The sequence below is a fragment of the Manis pentadactyla genome, chromosome X (genome assembly GCF_030020395.1).
Source record: "Manis pentadactyla isolate mManPen7 chromosome X, mManPen7.hap1, whole genome shotgun sequence".
NCBI lineage: Eukaryota > Metazoa > Chordata > Mammalia > Pholidota > Manidae > Manis > Manis pentadactyla.
The window spans coordinates 116,518,985-116,541,387 of NC_080038.1; the positions used below are offsets into that span (position 1 = coordinate 116,518,985).

Here is a 22,403-nt window from a genome sequence, read left to right on the forward strand (position 1 = left end):
TAGTTTTCTCATCTACTTCTTTAAATGTCAGCTCCTTCGATTTTTGCAAAATAATCAGAAAGGGGATAATGTACCAATCCAGGGAAGAGATAGAAGTGAATAAAATCTCTAAGCTTATTAGAAAAAAAATGCATGTTATTTTGATAATTGTTTAAACTCTTAGCTTAGCTTTTAACCCAATCAAATGAGGGAGGACAAAATTAAAATTCCCACTGTTATGGAAATATTAAGGAAATATATGACCCTAACATAATAGATTCTGATACTTTAAGTTTGATGCTTTTTCCATCTGAAGACCAGTAAAATGCTAGATCCTTCATAGTTCCTTGTTGTCCAGTAGTGGGTCCTGAATATTTGATGCACAGTAAAAATGGAAAAGTAAAATTCCCAAAAAATCCATGTACAGTGAGATATTTATAACTTTCTTTGGGAACTGGAAATAATAACCATCTTTTCACTAGACTATGGGAAGTAAGACACACATATTTTGTTGTTTTGTTCTAGGTGCTTCATTTGCTCTATGGATTATTGAAATTGATGTAATTTTAAATATGATATGAAATAATATATAATGGTTTCATTGTGACATTCTTCTTTTCCATTGGTTCCTCCTCAGTATATCTTCAGACTTTTGACTCCCTGCCTTGTTGTTTCATAAAGCTCTTCCCACTTCCTCCTCATCCATCTGCCTGTGTTGGCTGGCTCTTTGCTTTCTGAGACTCATTTCATTTGCTCTTCTGTAGTTCCCATTAACTGACTGGATCCTGACACATTGCCTTGCCTAGATATCTAGGTGTCAAATTGATAAGGACTATGAAAGGGAAAAAATCGCAGAAACATTCAATTCAGTCTAAAAAATATAGTTTGTTCTTTTAGATTCCAATTAATCCAGCTTTGAGAGCTAAAATAATCTATTGTTATATTCTTTCAAAAAGTTATATGCCATGTATGAATGAAACTTATCTTTCAATTCTTTCATATAATAACCTTCTGAAAAATACCGCTTGTGATCCTATTCTACAGTCACGGGCCCTGAATATTTTAATCGTCATAAGTACACATGTGATCAGATTCACTTGATGCTCTATAAATGACTTAGAAATATGAAAAATGTAAGTAGCAAACAAAACAGTGATGTTACGTTCAGAGAGTGCCAAACATGGGCCTAGAGGATTGTTATCACCTGTGCAGCTTTGAACAGAGCATTCTCAGGTCACTGAGTGGGTGCAGTCACTTCAGTGTTTCTACTTCTGCCGTTACATCATCAGTAGCTCTTCTTTGGGTTTGGTGATAGCATCACTTTCTGAGAAAAGGACCAAGGACCAAGAACACTGCACATGGCTTCAGTATTCGAATAAAGCGTATATACAAATAGCAATAAAGCCATCCAACTTAATTAGATTAAGAGGAAACCCATTATTCAGCTTTTGTTTCTTCTTGTATTTCCTGTTTCACCGCAAATCAATGATTTGGCACAGGAGTCCAAAAGATAGAAATCAAAATCAAAACACTTCATCATAAAGCTGAAAGTAGTGCTTCAAAGAAAAATGTCATTCCCTCCTCACATGCATCTCCTCTGAGATCTGGTAGTGAAGAGCATTGGTTTTCTTTAAAAATATCCACAGATGAGATCATTTTTAGACAACAGTAAATGGCATTGCCTCAAGAGTCCTCTCTTCCTGAAACAAGTTCTTTAAGTAGAGGATCTAAAATGCTAAAATTAGTAGGTCAACCCGGGAAAGTAAGGCACTTCTCAAATGACTTCTAAGCCAAGCAATCCCTAAATACCCTGTCTTCCTTTCCTTAAAATATCTTGAGCTAAAAACATGATTTCCAGGTCAATAATTTGTAGTCATTACATTTTACCACCATTATACATGATCTATGAAGCTTTCAGAAGTTAACTTCTGATATTATGCTTCATAAATTATAGAACTAACTGCTTTCTCAAATGTATCTTTTCTAAGAATTTATTTAGAATAAATATATACCTTATCTGTACCAGCCTAGATTACATCTGTTTAGAAGACAATACAAACATTCTAAATATCCTACAAGTTAAATGTCAAATGCAGTATAAGTTCTTAAGTGGTACTGTGGAATACTAGAAATAAATCAGCCTTAGCATAAGACAGATCTTGGTTTGAAACCCAACTCTTCATTTACTAGCCATGTAATTTTGGGCAATTTTTAACTCTTTCTGGGCCTGTTTGCATATGTGAAAAATGGGAATATAAAAACTCACAGACTATGCATATTAAATTGGTCAATACATTTGAAAATATCAAGTGTATTTCCTGGCTCATAACTGACACATAATAAATAGTTTATTGTTATTCCTCACATTACTATATTAGTAATGTATGAGGATAAGTCTTTCTTTTCCAATAAGTGTAGATGAAAGGAAACACTTTTATTTGCATGGGAGCTTTCACCATAGTTGAAATTATGAAGTATATAGTTCATTATAAACTGAATTTAGATTGAACAACTGATGTTGTTCAAATAGTGTCTTCTAATACATAGCAACCCTGAAGAGAAATAGACTCATAACAGGTACCCAATGAAACAAGTGTCAGTTCTGTCAGCCCCAACTCCACCCTCAGGAAGGAATTTTCATTTCGTTATTTTGACAAAAGCTCTTTTGGATGTAAAAAAGCTGTAAGTCCAGGGAAAGGAAATCCTGGGGCAAAATACCTCTAAAAACTGAAACCAGTCAAAGGAAGAAATAAAGTTTAAAATCCGTTTATTGCTCACAAACTGCAGTCCGGTCCCCTCTCTCTTTCCTGCTCTACCGGAAGCAAAATCAGCCCTCCCCCTCACCTCTCAGGTACAGATAAGCCCTCCTTGTCCAGGTAATTACCCATTGATATGGAGATGTACTTCTCTCTACCCCTGAGGAATGATGCAGATGCAGTAAAGCCATACTTCTTTCCACCACTGAACACCTGTTGATATGCAGGTGAGATATTCTGGAAATGTTACAATTTTACCCACAGGCCACCCCTCCAGATATCTCACCTTACAGTTTACTCATTCCCCCTCTTCCTACCTATCTAATAATGTACAATAACAACAGCAATAAAATCTTGATAATCCTCAAGCTAGAGGATTCATCCTACGCAGATTGAGTAAATGTACTTTATAGCACAGTCTCTCACTAAGCACAAAATATGTTTCTACACTTGTTTATTCATTCCTAACAACCATGCTAGATTGCTCACAAAACTTTTACCAAACGGTAGACAAAGTCAGGCCTCTCTTTAAGCATTTTTTTCTTGACAACAGCAACACAATCATGATAATTCTCAAGCCAGAGGATTCAGCTAGGTTCAAAGTCCCATGCAGATTAAGTCAAAGCTCATCCATTCCCGCTATCACGCAGCATCTGCAGCCAAGGAGCGCATCCAGGACACAAGGACTGTAGAAGCAAATAACCATGATTGTGGGGGGCCAATTTGCTGTTATTCCAGGAATATGCAGGAGGAATATTCCTCCTTCCAGACCTTTTCTCCAAGGTGCCAGAAGAGCTTGCCATCGCTGGTCCATGTGTTGAAATGTCCAAGGCCACGTCCATTTTATTCCTAATTGCTGCACTCATCCTTGCAACGCATGTGCAATAGAGTGGGTGCCTTGATTGATCTCAATCAGCAGCGACCAGCCATAGGCTATAAAGAGACGTTCTAGGATCCTCTTGGTGGTTTGCTCATCTGCACAATGTGCAGGGCACTCCTTCCAGGCTTGGCTGACTTCTTCAAAGGTCAGTGGCAAGCCCCACCGACAGGCTACAGCCCACATTGTCTTTTGCCCCACGTGCAACAAACGCTGATGTAGCCATTGGGCCACATCAGAGGCAGGCTTTCCTTCTAGCCAGCGCACCTGGGCCAGTGTGTCCGCTTCATTATTCCCCGGGGATGCCAAAGGCAAATGGCCAGTCACATGATATACTATAGGTGTCTGTGCCATGCCACTCCATGGCCTTTGGGTCCAGTCGCTCACCCACCCCGCGATGGGATAGGTTATTACCTTAGTTGGAGCTTCTCCAGCAGTGGGCTCTGTAGCTAGCAAGGTGTGGTACACAGCAGCCAGTTGCTCTTCTATCAAGGTGACCCGGACCTCTGCTCCTTCCCATAGTTGTGACCAGGCTCCAGCCAGCAGCAGAAGCAGCAGCGGTGGCAGAAGCAGTAGCCTTAGGCTCGGGCAACAGGCTGGGGTTGGCGCGGCCAGCAGCGGTGGTGGTGCCTTCACGACCACACGAGGGTAGACACATGTCCCTCAACGCGAGCGCCACTTCTCCCCATTATTTCTTGGGGCGACCCACCCAAAGGTCGAGCCCATTATAACAGATTTCGGGTTCAGAGAAATCCTGCCGACTACACCAGGTCTAAGTCTGGGGAGAGGAAATCCTGGGGTAAAATACCTGTAAAAACCGAAATCAGTCAAAGGTAGAAATAAAGTTTAAAATCCGTTTATTGCTCACAAACTGCAGTCCAGGCCATTCTCTCTTTCCTGCTCTAGCAGAAGCAAAACTGGCCCTCTGCCTCACCTCTCAGGTACAGATAAGTCCTCCTTGCCAGGTAGTTAGTTACCCATTGATATGGAGATGAACTTCTGTCCATACCTGAGGAATGATGATAATGCACTAAAGCCATACTTCTTTCCACCACTGAACGCGTATTAAAATGCAAATGTTCTAAAGCCAGGCGAGATATTCTGGAAATGTTACAATTTTATCCACAAAAGCATAGTCTATTTTTATCAAGAAATTTCTTCACTTAGCTTGCAGGTATTTATTTTTGCTTAAAGAATGCCTATTTTGAAGACATTTGCACATTACCCACATTAAAATTTGTTAGCGTGACACACAACCTGTTCCTATTACCTAATTGATCATAGTTCCTTTAGATGTATAAAATGGGTAGAAAATCTTTAACTGTATTTTACAATGAAGAGAGAGCAGGCACAAGTACTACTTCAAAAGCAATTATTTAAGAACTAACATTTTTGTGTAACAATTGTCAGTAAAATTCACTATCCATAGTTGTGCTTGCTTTGTACTGTGGCTTAGTCTCTTCATTGTATTTTATTTCAAAACTAAAAAGGGGCAGCAAAACCAAAAACTATTTAGAATTCAGGGTACTCTAGGTAGCCACACTTCAGTTTCCAGATCTCTCCTGAGAAGAATTTTAAAAATATATTCTTTTGTCTTTATTTGATGATACGTAAAGTTTAATTTTGTATTTCACAATATATATATCACTTTTACAGTGTCTTTTGAGGCATAAATGAGAATGTATGTTTTTCTTTCTCATCTTTAGATATACATCTAGGTCTAGGACTTGATCCTGATATTGACTTAAAATACTTGGTAGCATGCTTACACTAAGATGAGCAGAACTGTGTCATGCATATTTGCATACACATCAACCTTAACTTCAGTTTTTTTTAATACAACATTAAGGATATACCAAGGAAGCTTGAGAAAGGAGGATGCTAATGAGTCTTTTTACACATAACAAATAGACTTCTGTGATACCAAAAAGGGGGAAAAAATGCATGCATTCCTGGGTGATTTACAAACATATTGGAAACAAGTATAGATCTTCACATTTGAAATACTTCAATGTGTTTTATTTTAAGCCTTAACAACTTTTCTACTTATGTTAAATGAAACACTTGACATCGCGGATTCAGTATACTATGGGAAACGTGGAAAGTGTACCTTAATCATCACAATCTCTCCTGAAGGAATCTCGTACCGGCATGTACCCAATACTCAAGGAGTGATCTGGCTCCATTACTTGGAAATGATTACACCAGATCTCATAACTTATTAGTCAGAACTCCATAATTGTTCATTTTTTTATTGGTAGCGTAAATTTATTATTTGAATAGAAATAGATTTGTATGTAATGGGAAAATCTTGGGTAAAATTACAAATGTAATTCCTATCAGAAAAATCGAAAAGATATTTTTTAGAATAGGGTCATACCTCCCTTACTTTACCCACTGAAAACCGCAAAGCCTTAGCGATCACTACCTAATAACGCTTTCACCAGCTTCAAACCAACTTTGCATAACCAGTCTTCACATCTCCCTGTCTCATTATTAAGGATTTATTAACATCTTTTCAGATACTTTTTGCCTAGCATGATGTAACAAAAACAACAAAGCATGAGGTTCCCTTTAGTTAAATAACTTCCCCCAAATAAACACAACAAACAAAAAAGATCACCAAATTATTTTGATCCTGCTTGTGTTCAAAACACAATTCTGTATTTCTCTTTCTAGTCTTTACTGTATCTCACTAAATCTCACATGCGGTTGCTACTTGTTGCTCTCACTTTTGTTTCCTGTGTAATCTCTATATGCCAGTCAAGTTAGTCAAATACTGGCGCTGAATATGCTGTGCACTTTTCTGCTGCCAGGCCTCTGGCTCAGAATTGCCATTCTTTTACTCAGGCAAGACCTTCATAAGGGGCCTCTCTGCAGCCAGATGCTAACTACTTTCACTCTCCCCGTTTCTTTGTCAAGTCACTGTGAGCTGTAATCTAGAACCGAACCTTGAAACTAACACATTACGAGCAGCTTCTAATTATTGACTCAGTTCCTGACCCCAGATATCCTTTTTCTGAGTTTTCATTGCACATATCAGATTTGGTAAATGGCCTTTGCTTTTCCTTGTGTTTAACCCCTGTTCATAGTCTACTTTTGATTTGGCTCTTCCTGTGTTCCTTCTAACATCCTAGGGAAATCTAGCTGGGGCAAGTAACAGCAGCTAAAACATTTATAAGCTTTTGTTCACCTTGTTCTCCATTTCTTAAATGCCTTTCTCACTCTTTTCTACTCATCCAGCTCATGTCTATACTTCATGGTTAATAAGCTCGCCTATATTCGTTCTGTATCCTTCTAAGGCTACCTTGGTTTTTGTTTTTTGCCCCTGTTGCTTTCACTGTGACTATGACAGTGATGTTGACAGTGGTCGTGGGGCTGCTTCTGCTGGTGGTGATTATGACATCTAATCTTTAATGAGTATTTCCTATTGTATTTTAAAATACCTATTTGGATTTGGTACTATTTCACAGATGGAAAGAGTTAAGCAGTAGGGAAGTTTATTAAGTAACTGTTAAGAAATTTAAGTGTTGTGAATGAAATTGACCATTGATCTGAGCAAAAAGCCTAAGTTCTTAATGACTACACCATGCTGACTCCTCTCAAATTTTATTTTTTCAATACAATTAATGTAATATGCAATGATACATTTTTAACATCTGCTATAACTATTTTGATTTTATTATTCAATACATACAGTTTCTTTCAGCAAATTTTCACATCGTCATGCAAAAAATTATCTGACCTTATTTAACATATATGATTTTATATATGGTTTGCATTAGTTTGTTAGGACTGCCACAATAAAATACCACAGACGTTGTGACTTAAAAAACATAAATTTATTTTCTAATAATTCTGGAAACTATAAATCCAAGATCAAATACATGTTAGAGTCCTTAATATATAATGTATAGTATATAAATGTATAATGTACAGAGTCCTAAAAGTATATTATCCTAAACATCAATAATAAATATGCTTTTGATGCTGGGGTTCTTGTTTGCAGAGTCGAAGAATGAACTTAGCAAACACCCAAGGTAGGAGAGCAGGGGTAGAGGCTTTTATTTAGAGATAAAGTGAGAGGACCTAACTCCTGGGTCACATCAGGAGGGGCAAGAGAGTCCGTGGTTGGCTCGTTGTCTAAGGGTTTTATGCGGGAAGGAGGATTTTCAGGAATAGGGGTAAAGGGCTAGGGGTGCAGACTGGTCCCAGAATGCTCATCATTTTGGATGAGCAACAGAAGAAATTTGCTGCTCTGATTCTTTCTCAGGATAGCAGTTTTCCTCTGGGAGCATGTCAATTAAGACTGCCTGTCCTGCGCCGAAGATGGGCTGGGTTTTTGCCTGTTTGCTAAAGTGTGTTAAGAATCTTACTTCTTAACGCCTTGGGCTCTTTATAGTTGGGCTTGCTTACTAAATTCATCTTTTTACTAGGTTGCAGATTACTTGATTAGCATTAGAGAAGGAAATACAGCACATATGTACAGTTAAAATAAGCTAGGCCTTTTAGCAGGCTAAGGTAAATTTTACAGTGTCATGATCTAAATTGATACAGTGAAGTCACGGGTTATGCTGAGACATTTCTCTTTATCTGCAGAACACTCAAACATTCCAGGCCAAGTTGCTCCTGGCCTTTTGAGCTTTAACTGATCTCACTGAAGATGTCTATATTCCTGGTCTGGTATCTTTACCCTAGAGAATGAGTGTGACTCTGACTTTGCGTAGTGCTTAACACAGTTTCTATAGGGACTTCTTGGCATATTGTTACATTGTTCTGACTGTAACTGTCTTGCTCTGCTTTTTCTCTGGAGGCCGCCACCCTACTCTGCCTAAACCCATGGTCCCTATCTCACCTTCATAGATGGCCATAAGCTTTGGGTTTAGTGGAATCCTTGTAGACTCTTGCTTTATATTATCCATATATAATATTTCTTTTCAAATAATAATTTCACTCATTTAAAACAGTGTATCTTAAAATATGTTAACCTGTGATTTATTAAACTGTTTATTTTACACAAAATGATAGATACCTCATTTCTTAAGAGAAAATTCTCTATCTACTCTAGGCTTAGAATGTTGGCTTAATCTATGCCACCCAGAATCAAAAAATCTGCATGATGCCAAACCTCTCATTATGTACCGCAGTTATGTTAGCAAGAGAAAACTTTAAGTTTGTGATTTGTTTCTGAGGTTCATTTTGTCCATTTCCATGACTCCACATGTAGTAAAGTTCAAGCTGCAGTAGCATTAAAATGTACATAAATTAATGCATTCATCAGTCATTTACTGGGTGCCTTCTATTTTCCAGGTAAAGCACATAGATAAAGCTTTAATAGCTCTCCAAGAAAGAGTCAGTACAAACATTTCATTTAAGCAAGAAGGTTGTCCTCTGGATTTCAGAAAGCAATGTTTCTCTGATGGTCAAGTATCACTGAGTATCAAAAAGAAAACAGAAATTAATTTTTTGGGTGCAGCTTTGTATTCCTTCAGTAAGAACATCATCCTTTCTATAATGAGTTTTGAAACTTATTATATGAAAACATATTATATCCTTCTAATGGATCACCATTAGAAGGCTGAGTTTCCATTTAACCTCCATGGCTCACTTGAAAAATAGAATGAACTTTTGACAAAAAAAAAATCCAAAAGGGTTACGAAGCTCTTAGAGAACAGAAATGCATAAATATTAAGTTATATACTCTCTGTTAGCACTTCGTCACTCTGCACTTTTACAACATTTGAACTGTGGTAAAAGGCACACTCTCTAATATAATTGCATTCAGATTTCAAGCTGTGAACTAGGAGGCTTCTCTGAGGCTCCCCAAGAATTCTTTACAGAATACATATGTTTTAATTTTTTTAATTTATATTGCCAAGTAGCCTTCTAAATAGGCTGCCAAAATTAACACTCACACTGATTTCTTGAAGATAAAGCCTTCCATTCTTTCTCAAAATAAAATAGTTAGAAAATAGTTTTACAGCAAATGGAATCTCAAAGATTAATTTTTCTGATGTCTGTTTTAAAAACTGCTACTCAGGAAAACACAGGAGCCTCAAATATTTTGCAATTAAATAAAATCAGACAATCTAAGCTTCTGTTATGACAGCACAATGGTTGAATAAGGAGGTCCAGACTCTTGTTCCCCACTGGAAACATGAAGTAAATAATTACAGACTGATTAAAATAGCTTTATGGGAGCTCTGGAAACAAGGCAAAGATATGCAGCAACCAAACAAATGCCCAATGAAGGAAAAGTCACTTTCAAGTCAGTAGGAAGTTTCATGGCCTTGATGCTTGCTCTTGTACCACCCCCTTCCCAGGGTGGCATGGCATAGTTGGAAGAATGCAACTTATTTTTTTTATTTCCCCTTCAGGATACAAGGACAAGAGTTGAACTTGTTTGAAATATTCTGTCCTGTCTCTAGGCTACCTAAGAACTGATTTCAGTGTTGCCTAAATCATAACTCAGATGAGAATGGCAGCATAGTTTGGATCTGAGGTTGGAAAACACAGGAGAGAGTGGCAGACACCATAGCACATGAGAACTGCAGAGGGCCTGGAGACCTACAGACAACTGGGGGTAACAGATTATGAAGAAAGGAATAAATAGAATATCTAAGGCCTCAAGAAGCAGGAGTGAGACTTAGATAAATTAAGACATGTGTAAGCAGCCATATTCATGAGAGATGGGGGTAAAAAACACACATGCAAGCCCACAAAAATTGCATACCCAGAAAAGGCCTGAGAAATCCTTAAACCTTCATGTTGGGCTGATTAGTGAAAGATATCTCCCACACAAAGCCATTATGCAAAGATTAGGAAAGGTGCCTGTTTTCCCAAAACCCAATTTTAACAAGAGATCACCAGGCAGATAAAGAAACGTGGAAACAGGGCTCATTAAGAAGGAGCAAAATAAACATCCAAAAACTGACTCTAAAGAACCACAGATTTCAGACTTTTTAGACGAAGAATTTAAACAACTATCTTAAATATCCTCCAAGAGCTAAAGGAAAAAACATAGCAGAAGAACTAAAAGAAATCATGGAAACAGTATATAAACAAAATAAGAATATCAACAAAGAGATAGAAATTATAAAAAAGGGCAAAGAAAAATCGGAGCTGAAAAATATAATTCTGAATTGAAAAGTTCACTAGAAGGCTTCAACAAGAGACTTGAACCAGCAAAAGAAAGAATCTCTGAACAGAGTATATGAAATTATCAAATCTGAGACATGCCAAGGAAAAATAATGAAAAACAATGAATATATCCTTAGAGACTTGTGTGGCATCATCAAACAGAACAATATATGCATAACTGAAATCCCAGACAGAGAAGAGAGAGAACAAGGATCAGAGAGCTTCTTTGAAAAAATAATGGCAGAGAATTACCCAAAGTTGAGGAAAGATATAGATTTAAAGTACAAGTAGCTAAATGACTCCAAGTAAGATAAACCCAGAGACTCAGATAAGACACACTGTAGTCAAACCATCAAAAGTAAAAGACAGAGCATCTTGAAAGCAGCAAAAAAGAAGTAACTCATCAATACAAGGAATCATCAATCAGTGGTTCCCTCAGCAGAAACTTTGCAGGGTAGAAAGCACTGGGATGATAACATTTTTTCCTTTCAGCAGTTTAAATATATCAGCTAAAAATTGTGTATCTGGCAAAACTGTCCCTCAAAAGTGGGTGATAAATTAAGATACTTCCAGATAAACAAATACTGAGACACTTTATTACCACTAGATTTGTCCAACGAGAAATGTTAAGGGGAGTCTGTCAAGTTGAAATGAAAGGATGCTGCACAGTAGCTCGAAGCCAAACAAAAATGCAATGTCCTCAGATAAAGGAAGATGCATGACAAATATAAAAACCAGTATTATTGTAATATTGGTTCATAACTCTACCATTTATTCTTCTACAGAATTTGAAAGTCAAATAAACACAATTATAAATCTATGGCTATGCAGTATATTAAAATGTAATTTGTGGTGTCTGTAACAGAAAGGGAGGAGCATAACAGTTTCTCTATGTGACTGAAGTTAAGTTGGTATCAGATTACAAGATTGTTATGACTTTACAATGTCATATGTAATCTCCATGGTAACCGCAAAGAAAACAGCTATAAAACACCACAAATGGAAATGGGGAAAGAATCAAAACATTTTACTACAAAAAAATCAAATAAACAAGAAAGAAAGGCAGTGATGGAGTACATGAGGAACAAAAAGTTATTATAACACATATAGAAAACAAAGAACGTAATGGCAATTTTAAGACCTCCTCTATCTGTAATTACTTTAAATATCAATGGATTAAGCTTCCCTATCAAAGGACATGGATTGGCAGAACAGATATTTTTTAAAGACTTTTCAATAGATTCTTTTATGCTATCTGGAAGAAATTCACTTCAGATTAAGAACAGTCAAGGATGCAATATATATTTCATGTAAATAGCAACCAAAAAAGCAGGAGTAGCTATATTATATCAAACAAAATAGGATAAGTCAAAAGCTATTACAAAAAACAAATGAGATGATACTGATAAAAGGGTTATTTATTAATAAGATATAATAATTATAAAGATAGAAGCAACAAACACCAGATCTCCTAAATATATGAAACAAACACTGACAGAATTGAAGGGAGAATTAGATGGAGCTACAATGATATTGGATGGAACTATAGTAATATCGATACCCCAGTATAAAAAATCCAAAGAACAATCAGACATGACTTCAATAAGGAAATGGAGGACTTCAGCAGTACTATAGATTAATTGACCTAACAGACCTACAGAGAACAGTCCATCAAATAATAGAAAAATACAGATTTTTCTCAAGTGCATTGGGACGTTCTCAAAATTAGATTGTACTTTGACTGCAAAATTTAATACATTAAAAATGTAGATGATGCAAAGTAACTTTTCTGATAACAATGGCATGAACAAAAATTAATAGAAGGAAAATTAGAAAATCCCCCAATATGTGGACATTTCAAGACACGCTTAAACCATCAATAGGGCAAAGATGAAATCACAGGTGTAATTAGAAAATATCTTGAGTCAATGGAAATGAAGCCTCAGCATACCAAAACATACAGGATACAGCAAAAGCAGTGCTAAGAAGATAATTTGTAGTTATAAATGCTTACATTAAAAAAGTAAAAGGATGTCAAATAAAAATCTAACTTCATTCCTTATGTAACAAGATTAAATTAAAGATACTTTTGTATCCTTAACCAAATTAGGCTGAAGAACATTCACAGAATAAAATTATTTCCTGGCCAGAACTTCCCAAACATATTCCTCCTTTACAATATGCCCATTCTAATACATGGTGGAGTATATGTGAGGATATCTAAGATAATTAGACATTTGATGTTTGATTGATTCAGTGTCAATCAAACCATTACCTGAGCAGAGTAAAGATTAAGATAAGTGAGTTGACTGAAACCGAAATGCTTTCCAGTCTGTGGTGACAAGGGATTGTTCCTTTCCCAAACAGACGAAAACAGGCTCATTTTGTAGCAGGCAATTTTAAAGATATTCATATCATGCTATCCTGCTGATCCATATAGTAGAGTAACTTAAAGTCCCAAAGAAGATTCAGAGGTGAATCATTTATTTGAACTAAACAAAGAGTAATGTTGCCCTGGACCAATTGTATTTAAAAAAGCACAGGCTGAATTGGGGGTGGGGGAACTTAAAATTAATCTTAACTGGGTGGTTGGAAAATGATGCCTGGAAGCAAGAAAGGTAACAATCAAAGTATCTAAGTGTGTTCATCCAACCGTCAAATTTTTAAGTTTCTACTGATTGTAAGCCTCTATGTACTTGTGTTAGTATTTAAATTCTGCTGTTGTGTGATGTTGAAAGGACATATAAACAGCTTCCCTTATTGTAAATTCAACAGTTACCATATTTGCCTAAATAGTCAAAAGGTACAACTTCCAGTTAGAAGATGAGTAAGTTTTGGGGATCTAATGTACAGCATGGTAACTATACTTAACAATACTGTATTGCACACTTGAAAATTGCTGAGAGAGTATATCTTAAATGTTCCTGCCACACACACAAAAGATAGTAACTATGTGAAGTGGTGGGTGCTCTAACTAAACTTATTGTAATCATATACAATATATAGTTTCAAATAATCATATTGTACACCTAAAATTATTCAATGCTGTACGTCAATTGTATCCCGTTAAATCTGAGAAAAGATATAAAAGATGGAAGTTGTATATTTTCTTAATGGGATTGACATGTAGAGTGTAACCAAACTCTCAGGCTTGAGATTCTTCAAGAAATATTTCTCATATGTTATGAGTACTTTGATACCTTTCAAACTTGAAAAATATTTTAAATCATGCCTACAATTTCATGCCTAATGGCAAAGCTGTGATACCAATAAAAATCAAAGAAAGGGTGGTATTTTGAAGTTTATGATTGTTCATATGGCAGTTACCAGTAGCCCTGCAGCTAAACCATACCCCTTTATGGTTCCATGCCACATATAAATACTAATCATGACACATCACTTTGATGGAAGGTTAGGTAGTAATCACAGTGAAATATTTAAAATCGGAGGGCAAATTTCAATTTTACTTTAATACAATATATTTCTTGTAGTTGATATGTCTAAATTTCCATGGGACATTTGCACTCACATATTCTCACTCTCACCCCCTTTTAGATTAGATACACAACACCCTGAAAAAATGGATGTCAGCAGATCTGAGGAGGAGTTCCGTGCTGTAAACCATGCAGAGAAAACTCTCCATAAAATAGAGGACTACTGGAAAGAGAAAAGACTGTGTGATGTGATACTCGTTGCTGGAAACATGCGAATCCCAGCCCATCGGTAAGTATCCTTATGCAGACAAAACATTTGGTGAGTATAACCAAGTATGAATCAACAAAAATCAGTCCATTGATTACAAATTGGAACACTAAGGAAAACGGATGTTTATCTTCCTGTATTGAAAAAGCAGTAGCATATTTGATCCATCGCCCTGTGTGATACTTAGAAGAGTTAAGCTAGGGAGAAATTGAACCCTCTAAAAGAAAATCAACTCATTTTACCTTTCTAATTCATAGCACTTTAATGAACTGGGAAAGGTTTATGCAGAAAACAGAGTTACCAGTGTTACAAACTTACCGTCTGCATTTCATGCTTTTCTGTGAGATTATGGACTAATTTAAGTTCCTGCGAAACATTTCTATTTCCAGGTTGGTTCTCAGTGCTATGTCAGATTATTTTGCTGTGATGTTTACTACCAACATGTGTGAAGCCACACAAGAAGAGGTCAAGATGGAAGGAATTGATCCTAATGCACTTAACTCCTTGGTTCAGTATGCTTACACAGGTAAGTGCTTGGTATGTATTAGCTGATTCATTCCTCACAATAACCCTGATTATATACCCACAGTACTATTATTCCTACTCTGCCAGTGAGAAAACTGAAGGATAGACCAGTTAAGTAACTATCCTAAGGTAGTAAGGGGAAGAATCAGGATTTAAACTCAGTAGTACAAAAGAGAAAGAGGTAAATAATATGCAATAAAATTTTTTTACTGTGAGAGAATAGAGCTATTTTAACACCAATATACAAGAATATGTGTCTCTATCTCATGGTTTGGGTACATTCTCATTTGTAAAAACGAGAGGGGAAGTGGGATATTCCAGTTGTACATTAGATTTTTAGTCAGTCTCTTCCTTGGAATAATCATATATTTACCCAAACTATAAAATAAAGATACCCAAGATGAGTTTGGGGTCAACAAGTATTTATTTATTCACTCATTCATGCCAATTTAATTGAGCAATATTTGATGAATAAAATTGTACATACTGAAAAGTATACAATGTAATGATTTGATATTCATATACATTGTGGAACCCTTACCAAAGTCATGAAAATTAAGGCAGGCAAACAGTGAACTATTTTCCATGGTGAGAATGCTTAAGCTATACTCTGACACAACTTTCAAGAATACAGTAACCAATGCCATGTTGTTATCTGTAGACATCACGCTGTACATTGGATCCTGACAACTTATTCTTCTTGTAACTGAGTTTGTACCCTTTGTATTTCTTCGTTTCCTCTTTCCGCCTCTGACAACTACCAATCTACTTGTTTCTATAAAATCAGCACTTTTTTTTTTAGATTCCACATACAAGTGATATCCTACATTATTTGTCTTTCTCTTTCTGGCTTATTTCACTTAACATAATGCTCTCCAGGTTCATCCATGTTGTCACAAATGCCAGGCTTTCCATCATTCTCATCACTGAATAACATTCCATCGTGTGTGCACACATACATACACACACACACACATACATACATACACACATATACAAACCACAGTTTTGTCATCCATTCATCTGTCAAAGGACATTTAGGTTCCATATCATGGCTATTGTGAGTAATGCTGCAATAAACACAGAGTGCACATATCTCTTGAAGATCCTGATTTCATTTCCTTTGGATATATACCCAGGAGTGGGATTGCTGGATCTTGTGTTAGTTCTATTTTTAAAATTTTATTCAGGAACCTCCATACTGTGTTCCATAATGGTTGTGCCACTTTACATTCCCACCAACTGTACAAGGGTTCCCTTTTTCTCCAAAGCTTCAGCAACATTGGTTATCTCTTCTCTTTTTGATAACAGCCATCCTAACAGGTGTGAGAGATATCTCATGGTTTTGATTTGCATCTCCCTGATGACTGGTGATGCCCGGCACCTTTTCATGTACCTATTGGATCATTTGTCTCTCTTCTTTGGAAAATGTCCATTCAGGTTCTTTGTCCATTTTTTAATCAATAATTTTCTTTTGTGCTATTGAGTTGTATGAGACCTTAATACATTTTGCATATTAACTTGTTACCAGATATTCAGTTTGCAAATATTTTTCTCATTCTATAGTTCTTCTATTCAATTTATTTTTATTTCCTGTGTTATGAAAAAGCTCTTTAGTTTAATGTTGTCTCACCTGTTTATTTTAGCTTTTGTTGTCTGTATTTTGGTGGCTTAGCCAAGAAATCATTCCAAGATTAAGGAGCTTTTATTTTGCTGTTTTCTTATAGTAGTTTTATGGATTCATTCATTAAGCAATAAATATTCTTAATAACCAGGCCAAGTTTCAATGTCTATAGCAGGTGAGTCTTTAGATCTGAATTTAAGAATAGTTCATAGTTCTCTGGGTCTCATGAGATATGGGCAGGGCTCTCCCTTCAAAATCCAGGACAAGAACGACACAGAAAAGGGTGCTGATGGACCGGATTTGTTTACAACATATTTTAGAGGTTGAACCAAATATAGATAATCTATCAGTATGTATTACTCTTTTATACGGAATCGATATGAAGGTATTTTAAAAGGCAAACTTAGAAAGAAAGAGTTTATAATTTATATACTCCGTTTGAAATATCGTACTTTGTAACTTACCTATATTGCTTGGCCAAAACGAATAGGAATATAACTTATCAAAAAACATAACATTTTCAATAATTCATCAATAGTGGTTGTTCCAAAAATAATACAGCATATCACTACACAGGAAATACCTTAAATAGCTATTTATTATATAAATAAATATGTGTTTATTGCAGCATATCACTACACAGGAAATAGCTTAAGTAGCTCTGATCTCATTTTTTAAAATCATTTACAGATAGCCTTTACAAATATTACCAAACAGAGCCTGCTTTTTATACCTACAAAAGTAACCATATAAGCAGTTGTTTATCTGTAGACTCTGAGCAGCGTTTTCTTTCTTTTGAGACAGTCCAAGTGTCAATTACTGGCAAACTATCTAGGAAAAGTCATCCTTATCAGCTAGTAAATGGAGATTTTAAAAAACAGACGTATAACCTCAATGCTCTTATTTGCCAAGATGTTTTTCCACACAAATGACAGCTACCGCTTTGGCCAATTCTATGATCCTTATATAATGATATAATGCTACTTGAGTCATGATATAGACATGCTTTTAAATAAGGTGTAGATGCAGGTTTAAGATGGTAAAGAAATAACAATTTGCTCTTTGTAATGATAGTATTCACTGTTTATTTGCTACAGTTGTTTTTGATAATCTAGACTGGCTCCCTTAGTCCATCTTGTTAATGTGTTTATACAGATTCCCTAAAAAGATATTTCCTGAGTGGTTGTTGTACCTTAGAAAAGGCAGCCCTGCTAATGAGAGAATTGAAAATTTTCCAGTTAGCACATTTGTGCCTTATTTCATGGGACATACAATCATTATTTTTTCAAAACATCTAGGTGTTCTGCGATTGACAGAAGATACTACTGAAAATTTGCTGGGTGCAGCTTGTCTTCTGCAGCTGACTCAAGTCATTGAAGTCTGCTCCAAGTTTCTTATAAAGCAGCTCCATCCTTCAAACTGCTTAGGGATTCTGTCATTTGGAGATGCCCGTGGCTGCACAGAGCTCCTGAGAGTGGCACATAAGTACACAATGGTAAAATCATCTGCTTCAAATTAACTTATATAATACAATACGCAACTTACGGATTTGTTTACTTATATACATATATGTGTGTATATGTGTATATATATATATGTGGGTGTATGTATTTAAACATCTATGAATATATATGTGTATATATATAAAACCCTTTCAATGTAAAGATTATAATGTTGGGATAAAATTAAAAAGCAATATAAACATACAATTTGCAAATTACTTGCACCTAATGGATAGCATATAAGAGTATTTGTCTGGTTGAACTGTACTCAAGTTTCTCATTTTTGAAATTACAAAAGGTTTAATTAAATGTCAAAAGCTAAAGAAATGGAAATTCTGCCAAAAATTCTGCCAAACAAGTACATACTTCAAGTAGAATCCATAGTAGATAGGAAAATAAACTTTCTCTGATGTTTTTACACTATTGGAACTTTAGTGTATAAAATCACACAAATTATTATTTCTAATGAAAGTTAAATGTTCAATAAGGAAAAACAAATATTAATGGACCAATATTAACTGGAAGAACTTGAGAAATATAAAAAATTAGTAAATAAGCCAATTCTTCTTAATGGACTTCTTATGACCTAGTGAAAACATGTATTTTGGTCATAAACAATTTTCAGTTCAATCCTTTAACTTAACTAAAGATCTTTTTCAATTCTATTAGTAGAATTGTAATAAATGAACATGTTTGTGTTAATTCTTTGAATGTTGCATGGGATAAGGCTACATTTATTCAGTCAGATGGAAGTGACATGAAATACAGATTTCTGTAGGGAGGCAAGAAAAAGTAGACAGAAGATATTAAATTACCATTAATGGTAATATTTCCCTGATACAAAGAAGAGAATGAATGTTTTAACTTCTGAAGTAGCGAACAACAGAAGAAACGGATCTTTCTGTGAAAGCCAGTCAAAAGATAAATATTTCAAGCTAAGAAAATGGGTAGTTATTTAAAATTCAAAAATAAAACACAAATGTAGAAAGAAAACAGTAGGAAATCACACATGAACAGAAACAAATAAAATTAACATTACAGTTTTAGGTTTGAGATGCATTTAAATAAAGAGTATTTTCTAGAGTTTCTATGAAGTCCTTAAAATGTTTAAATTTCTAATACTGGAATTCTCAAAATATTTCTTCTAAACCTTCTTCTTTCTTCTTCCCAGCACTGGTTATTGTTCAGAATTTGAAGTTTCGAACATATTCCTGAAATGTGGAGAGCCGTATTATAATGGATTGGCATTTTTGACATGTCTCTTAATTATGCTATTTATATTCCTATGTCCTAAATACAGATGCCATATAATCTATAGGAACACCAGTTATATAATTCAAAGGCTAATCCTACACAAAACTAAACAAGAAATCTTCCCTGCTAAATTACCTAAATTCTTGAACTAAGTATTAACAGTGTCCTGTCTGGTACCTTACTCTTGCAGACAAAACATATTCTGATAAACAGCTTGAATTATTTCTTTTGCTCAAAATGAACTTGTCTTCCTTTTCCTGTTGTGTGATGTGACTGAAACTGAGTGTTAGTGCAGGATGTGCATCAAAACACAATACTGCGGTCTCCTTAAATCGCCTTTCTTTAGTTTTTTTAGTAAAATAGGTAAAGATCTTGTTGTAATAATGCTTCTGTAATACACTATTGATAGTATAAAATGCAAATAAGTTTACTGTCTTGGGATAATGTTAAACTCCAAGAATTAATTACAGTCCCTTGATTTGTAAACTGAGTAAACAGATTGCCCTCCCTAATGTGAGAGAGCTTCATCCAGAAACACCCTCACAGACACACTCAAAATAGGATTTCACCAAAAGTCTGTACACTCCACGGCTCAAGGTGAGACATACAATTAAGCATCATAATCATATAAACAGTAGCCGGCATCAGTGAAACTTTCAGCAAGTGTGCTATATTCATTCAATAAGTTTTACAACAGTGTGTAAGTGTAGATTTAAAAAAATGAATACGAAACCAAAGGCACAAAAGAAGACTCTTAGGAAGGTGCACGGAGAAGAGTGTTTACCTTGAAATTAGGAGCAAGATAATTCTAATATAAGGCAATTTAGAATTAATCTTGACACACTAAATATTTCTCTACAGTATTGGGTATGGCAGTGCCATATGTAGATACTTTAGACCAACACACTGTTATTTTTTATTTAGATTAATTCACTGTGTTGCCAAACAGTTTTCAACAGTCTCATTAGGCAGGGCCTCTGAAGCCACAATCGATTCAAAAAATCTAATTTCTGGCTATAACTAAATGTGACCCTAATGTAAAGCATTTTAATCATTTCTTAGCTTTCTCAAATAGGCCACCTCCCTTCCTTCCTTCCTCCTTCACTCCCTCCCTCCCGACATCTCATTTACTTTCTTTTTTTCCTTTTCTTTCATTAGAGAGTGGATAGAAAGGAAAAGGAGTTATGGAGTCTTCTATAGTATTGACACTATGCTATTCGGAGTGTACATGTAGTACCAGTAATGGGCAAACAAATTTTGGAGTGCTTTATCTTTTTCTTAACCCTTTTACAAAAATTATGTCACTTATGAAAAGCAGTTTCAGTATCAGACAAAATGAAGTAGACCTGAAGGCTTAGGTCTGAATCCATACTTGCCGTTTACTGCACAGGAGATCAAACAGTTCACATAGCCTGTTATCTCCTCAGAAGAATTCCACCTCCCACAAAATCTGACTGCTGACTACAGTGTTCATGACGGAAACCAGAAAAGTGTGACGTACTGTACAAATGTGATGTACTATGAGTTGTAGGAACAGTTCTAGTTCTATTCTTTTGCTATAGGTGAGAGGGTTTTCCTCTGGGGACATGTGCTACAGTAAGACCGTCAGGTCTTTCTCAATTGTTTGCTTCATTCATAAAAGGGCTCTTGGTCTAAACAAGCAAGTTAACTCAGATTTTATGGTATCAGAGCTTCCTGATGGGTATATCAAACTTGATGTATTTTTCTACTAGTCTAACTCAGTTGCCCAGTGACAAACTCAGAGTGGAGCTGAGGGAGTGTTTGATTTATCCAGATCCTCCAGTTATTCAGAGGCTGTCTCTGGCTTCTTCTAGAATATCTATTTAGTGGCCTACATAAATTGCCAGCTAGACATGTTTATCTCCACTTCAGAAGTATAGTTCATTGCATTGAAAAGGAGATCCCTACTGAGAAAAATGTTGGAAATGATAATTGTGTTGTCACAGAAAATGTATGACCTTATAAATCAGAAAAAACAGAGTTGTGTTTTGAGAGGTAAAAAATGAAACACAGCTGCCTGAAATTTGGACTTGACAAAATACAAGATAACACCATGACAGAAGGAAAAAATGGAGATATAATATATAAAAATTGAGAGTCCCACTGTCCCCAAAAATAATTCCACAGGAGTCCCTTTTAGATTATCCTGAATCTGGAGATTGTTGTCCATTATGAAAGAAACCTACGCCTTGGTTAATAGAAGATCGTGTTTTAGCTATAAGAGAAAAGAGGTTTTCGTCAATTTCTTCCTCTCATCTCAGAGGAATTCAGCATGTTCAACCCTCAAATGCACAGCCAGAGCCACCCCTCCCAGCCCTTCAACATAGTACCCACCTTGAAAACTTTCAGCCTTTCTCTTAAGGTTTTTGACTAGAGACCAACTCAACATCAGTTCTGGAGCCAAAAGCTGTTGTCACCCACAACAGCTGGGAAAGAAAATCAACTCGGCTACTCTCTGTGTGGCCCGTGAAAAAGTTTAGGTTTTTCCTTGTATTCCATAAATATCCCTAGTGGAAGCATGTGGCTCTTCAGCCTCACAAGGACCCCCCCGCCCACGCCTCCTGTCCTAGGCAGTATAAATGCATATGTCTGTCTCTCCGGCCTTTTCTGAAATTTAACAAAGTGAAATGTTTTGATATTTTCATTGTGTTAATAAGTTTCCAAAGTACGAGGTTTCAGTAGAAGACCTTTCTTTTCTAGGAACACTTCATCGAGGTAATAAAGAACGAAGAATTCCTCCTGCTTCCAGCTAGTGAGCTCTGCAAACTTCTGTGCAGTGATGACGTTAATGTGCCTGATGAAGAAACCATTTTCAATGCTGTCATGCAGTGGGTGGATTATGATGTGCAGGCGAGGCAGCAAGACCTGGCAATGCTGCTTTCTTACATAAGACTGCCCTTGCTTCCACCACAGGTAGGGACATCTACCCGGGTAGAGCAAACTCTCCTTCTGAACTGCCACTAGGCATTAATCCATTCCTTCGTTGCCTAGTTTTATTTTATTCAAAGGATTTCTGATAATTG

The 22,403-nt window shown here is 35.9% G+C and overlaps 1 protein-coding gene across 1 annotated transcript in view; it reads left to right on the forward strand.

The window, feature by feature from the left end:
* LOC130682052 (kelch-like protein 4) overlaps positions 1-22,403 on the forward strand; it is an 86,921-nt gene that overhangs the window by 39,993 nt on the left and 24,525 nt on the right. The window contains exons 2-5 of the mRNA XM_057496185.1: positions 14,308-14,475; positions 14,844-14,980; positions 17,902-18,098; positions 22,081-22,293. Of these exons, the coding sequence (XP_057352168.1) occupies positions 14,333-14,475; positions 14,844-14,980; positions 17,902-18,098; positions 22,081-22,293 (690 nt within the window). The 5' untranslated portion in view covers positions 14,308-14,332. The remainder of the gene's footprint in view (positions 1-14,307; positions 14,476-14,843; positions 14,981-17,901; positions 18,099-22,080; positions 22,294-22,403) is intronic.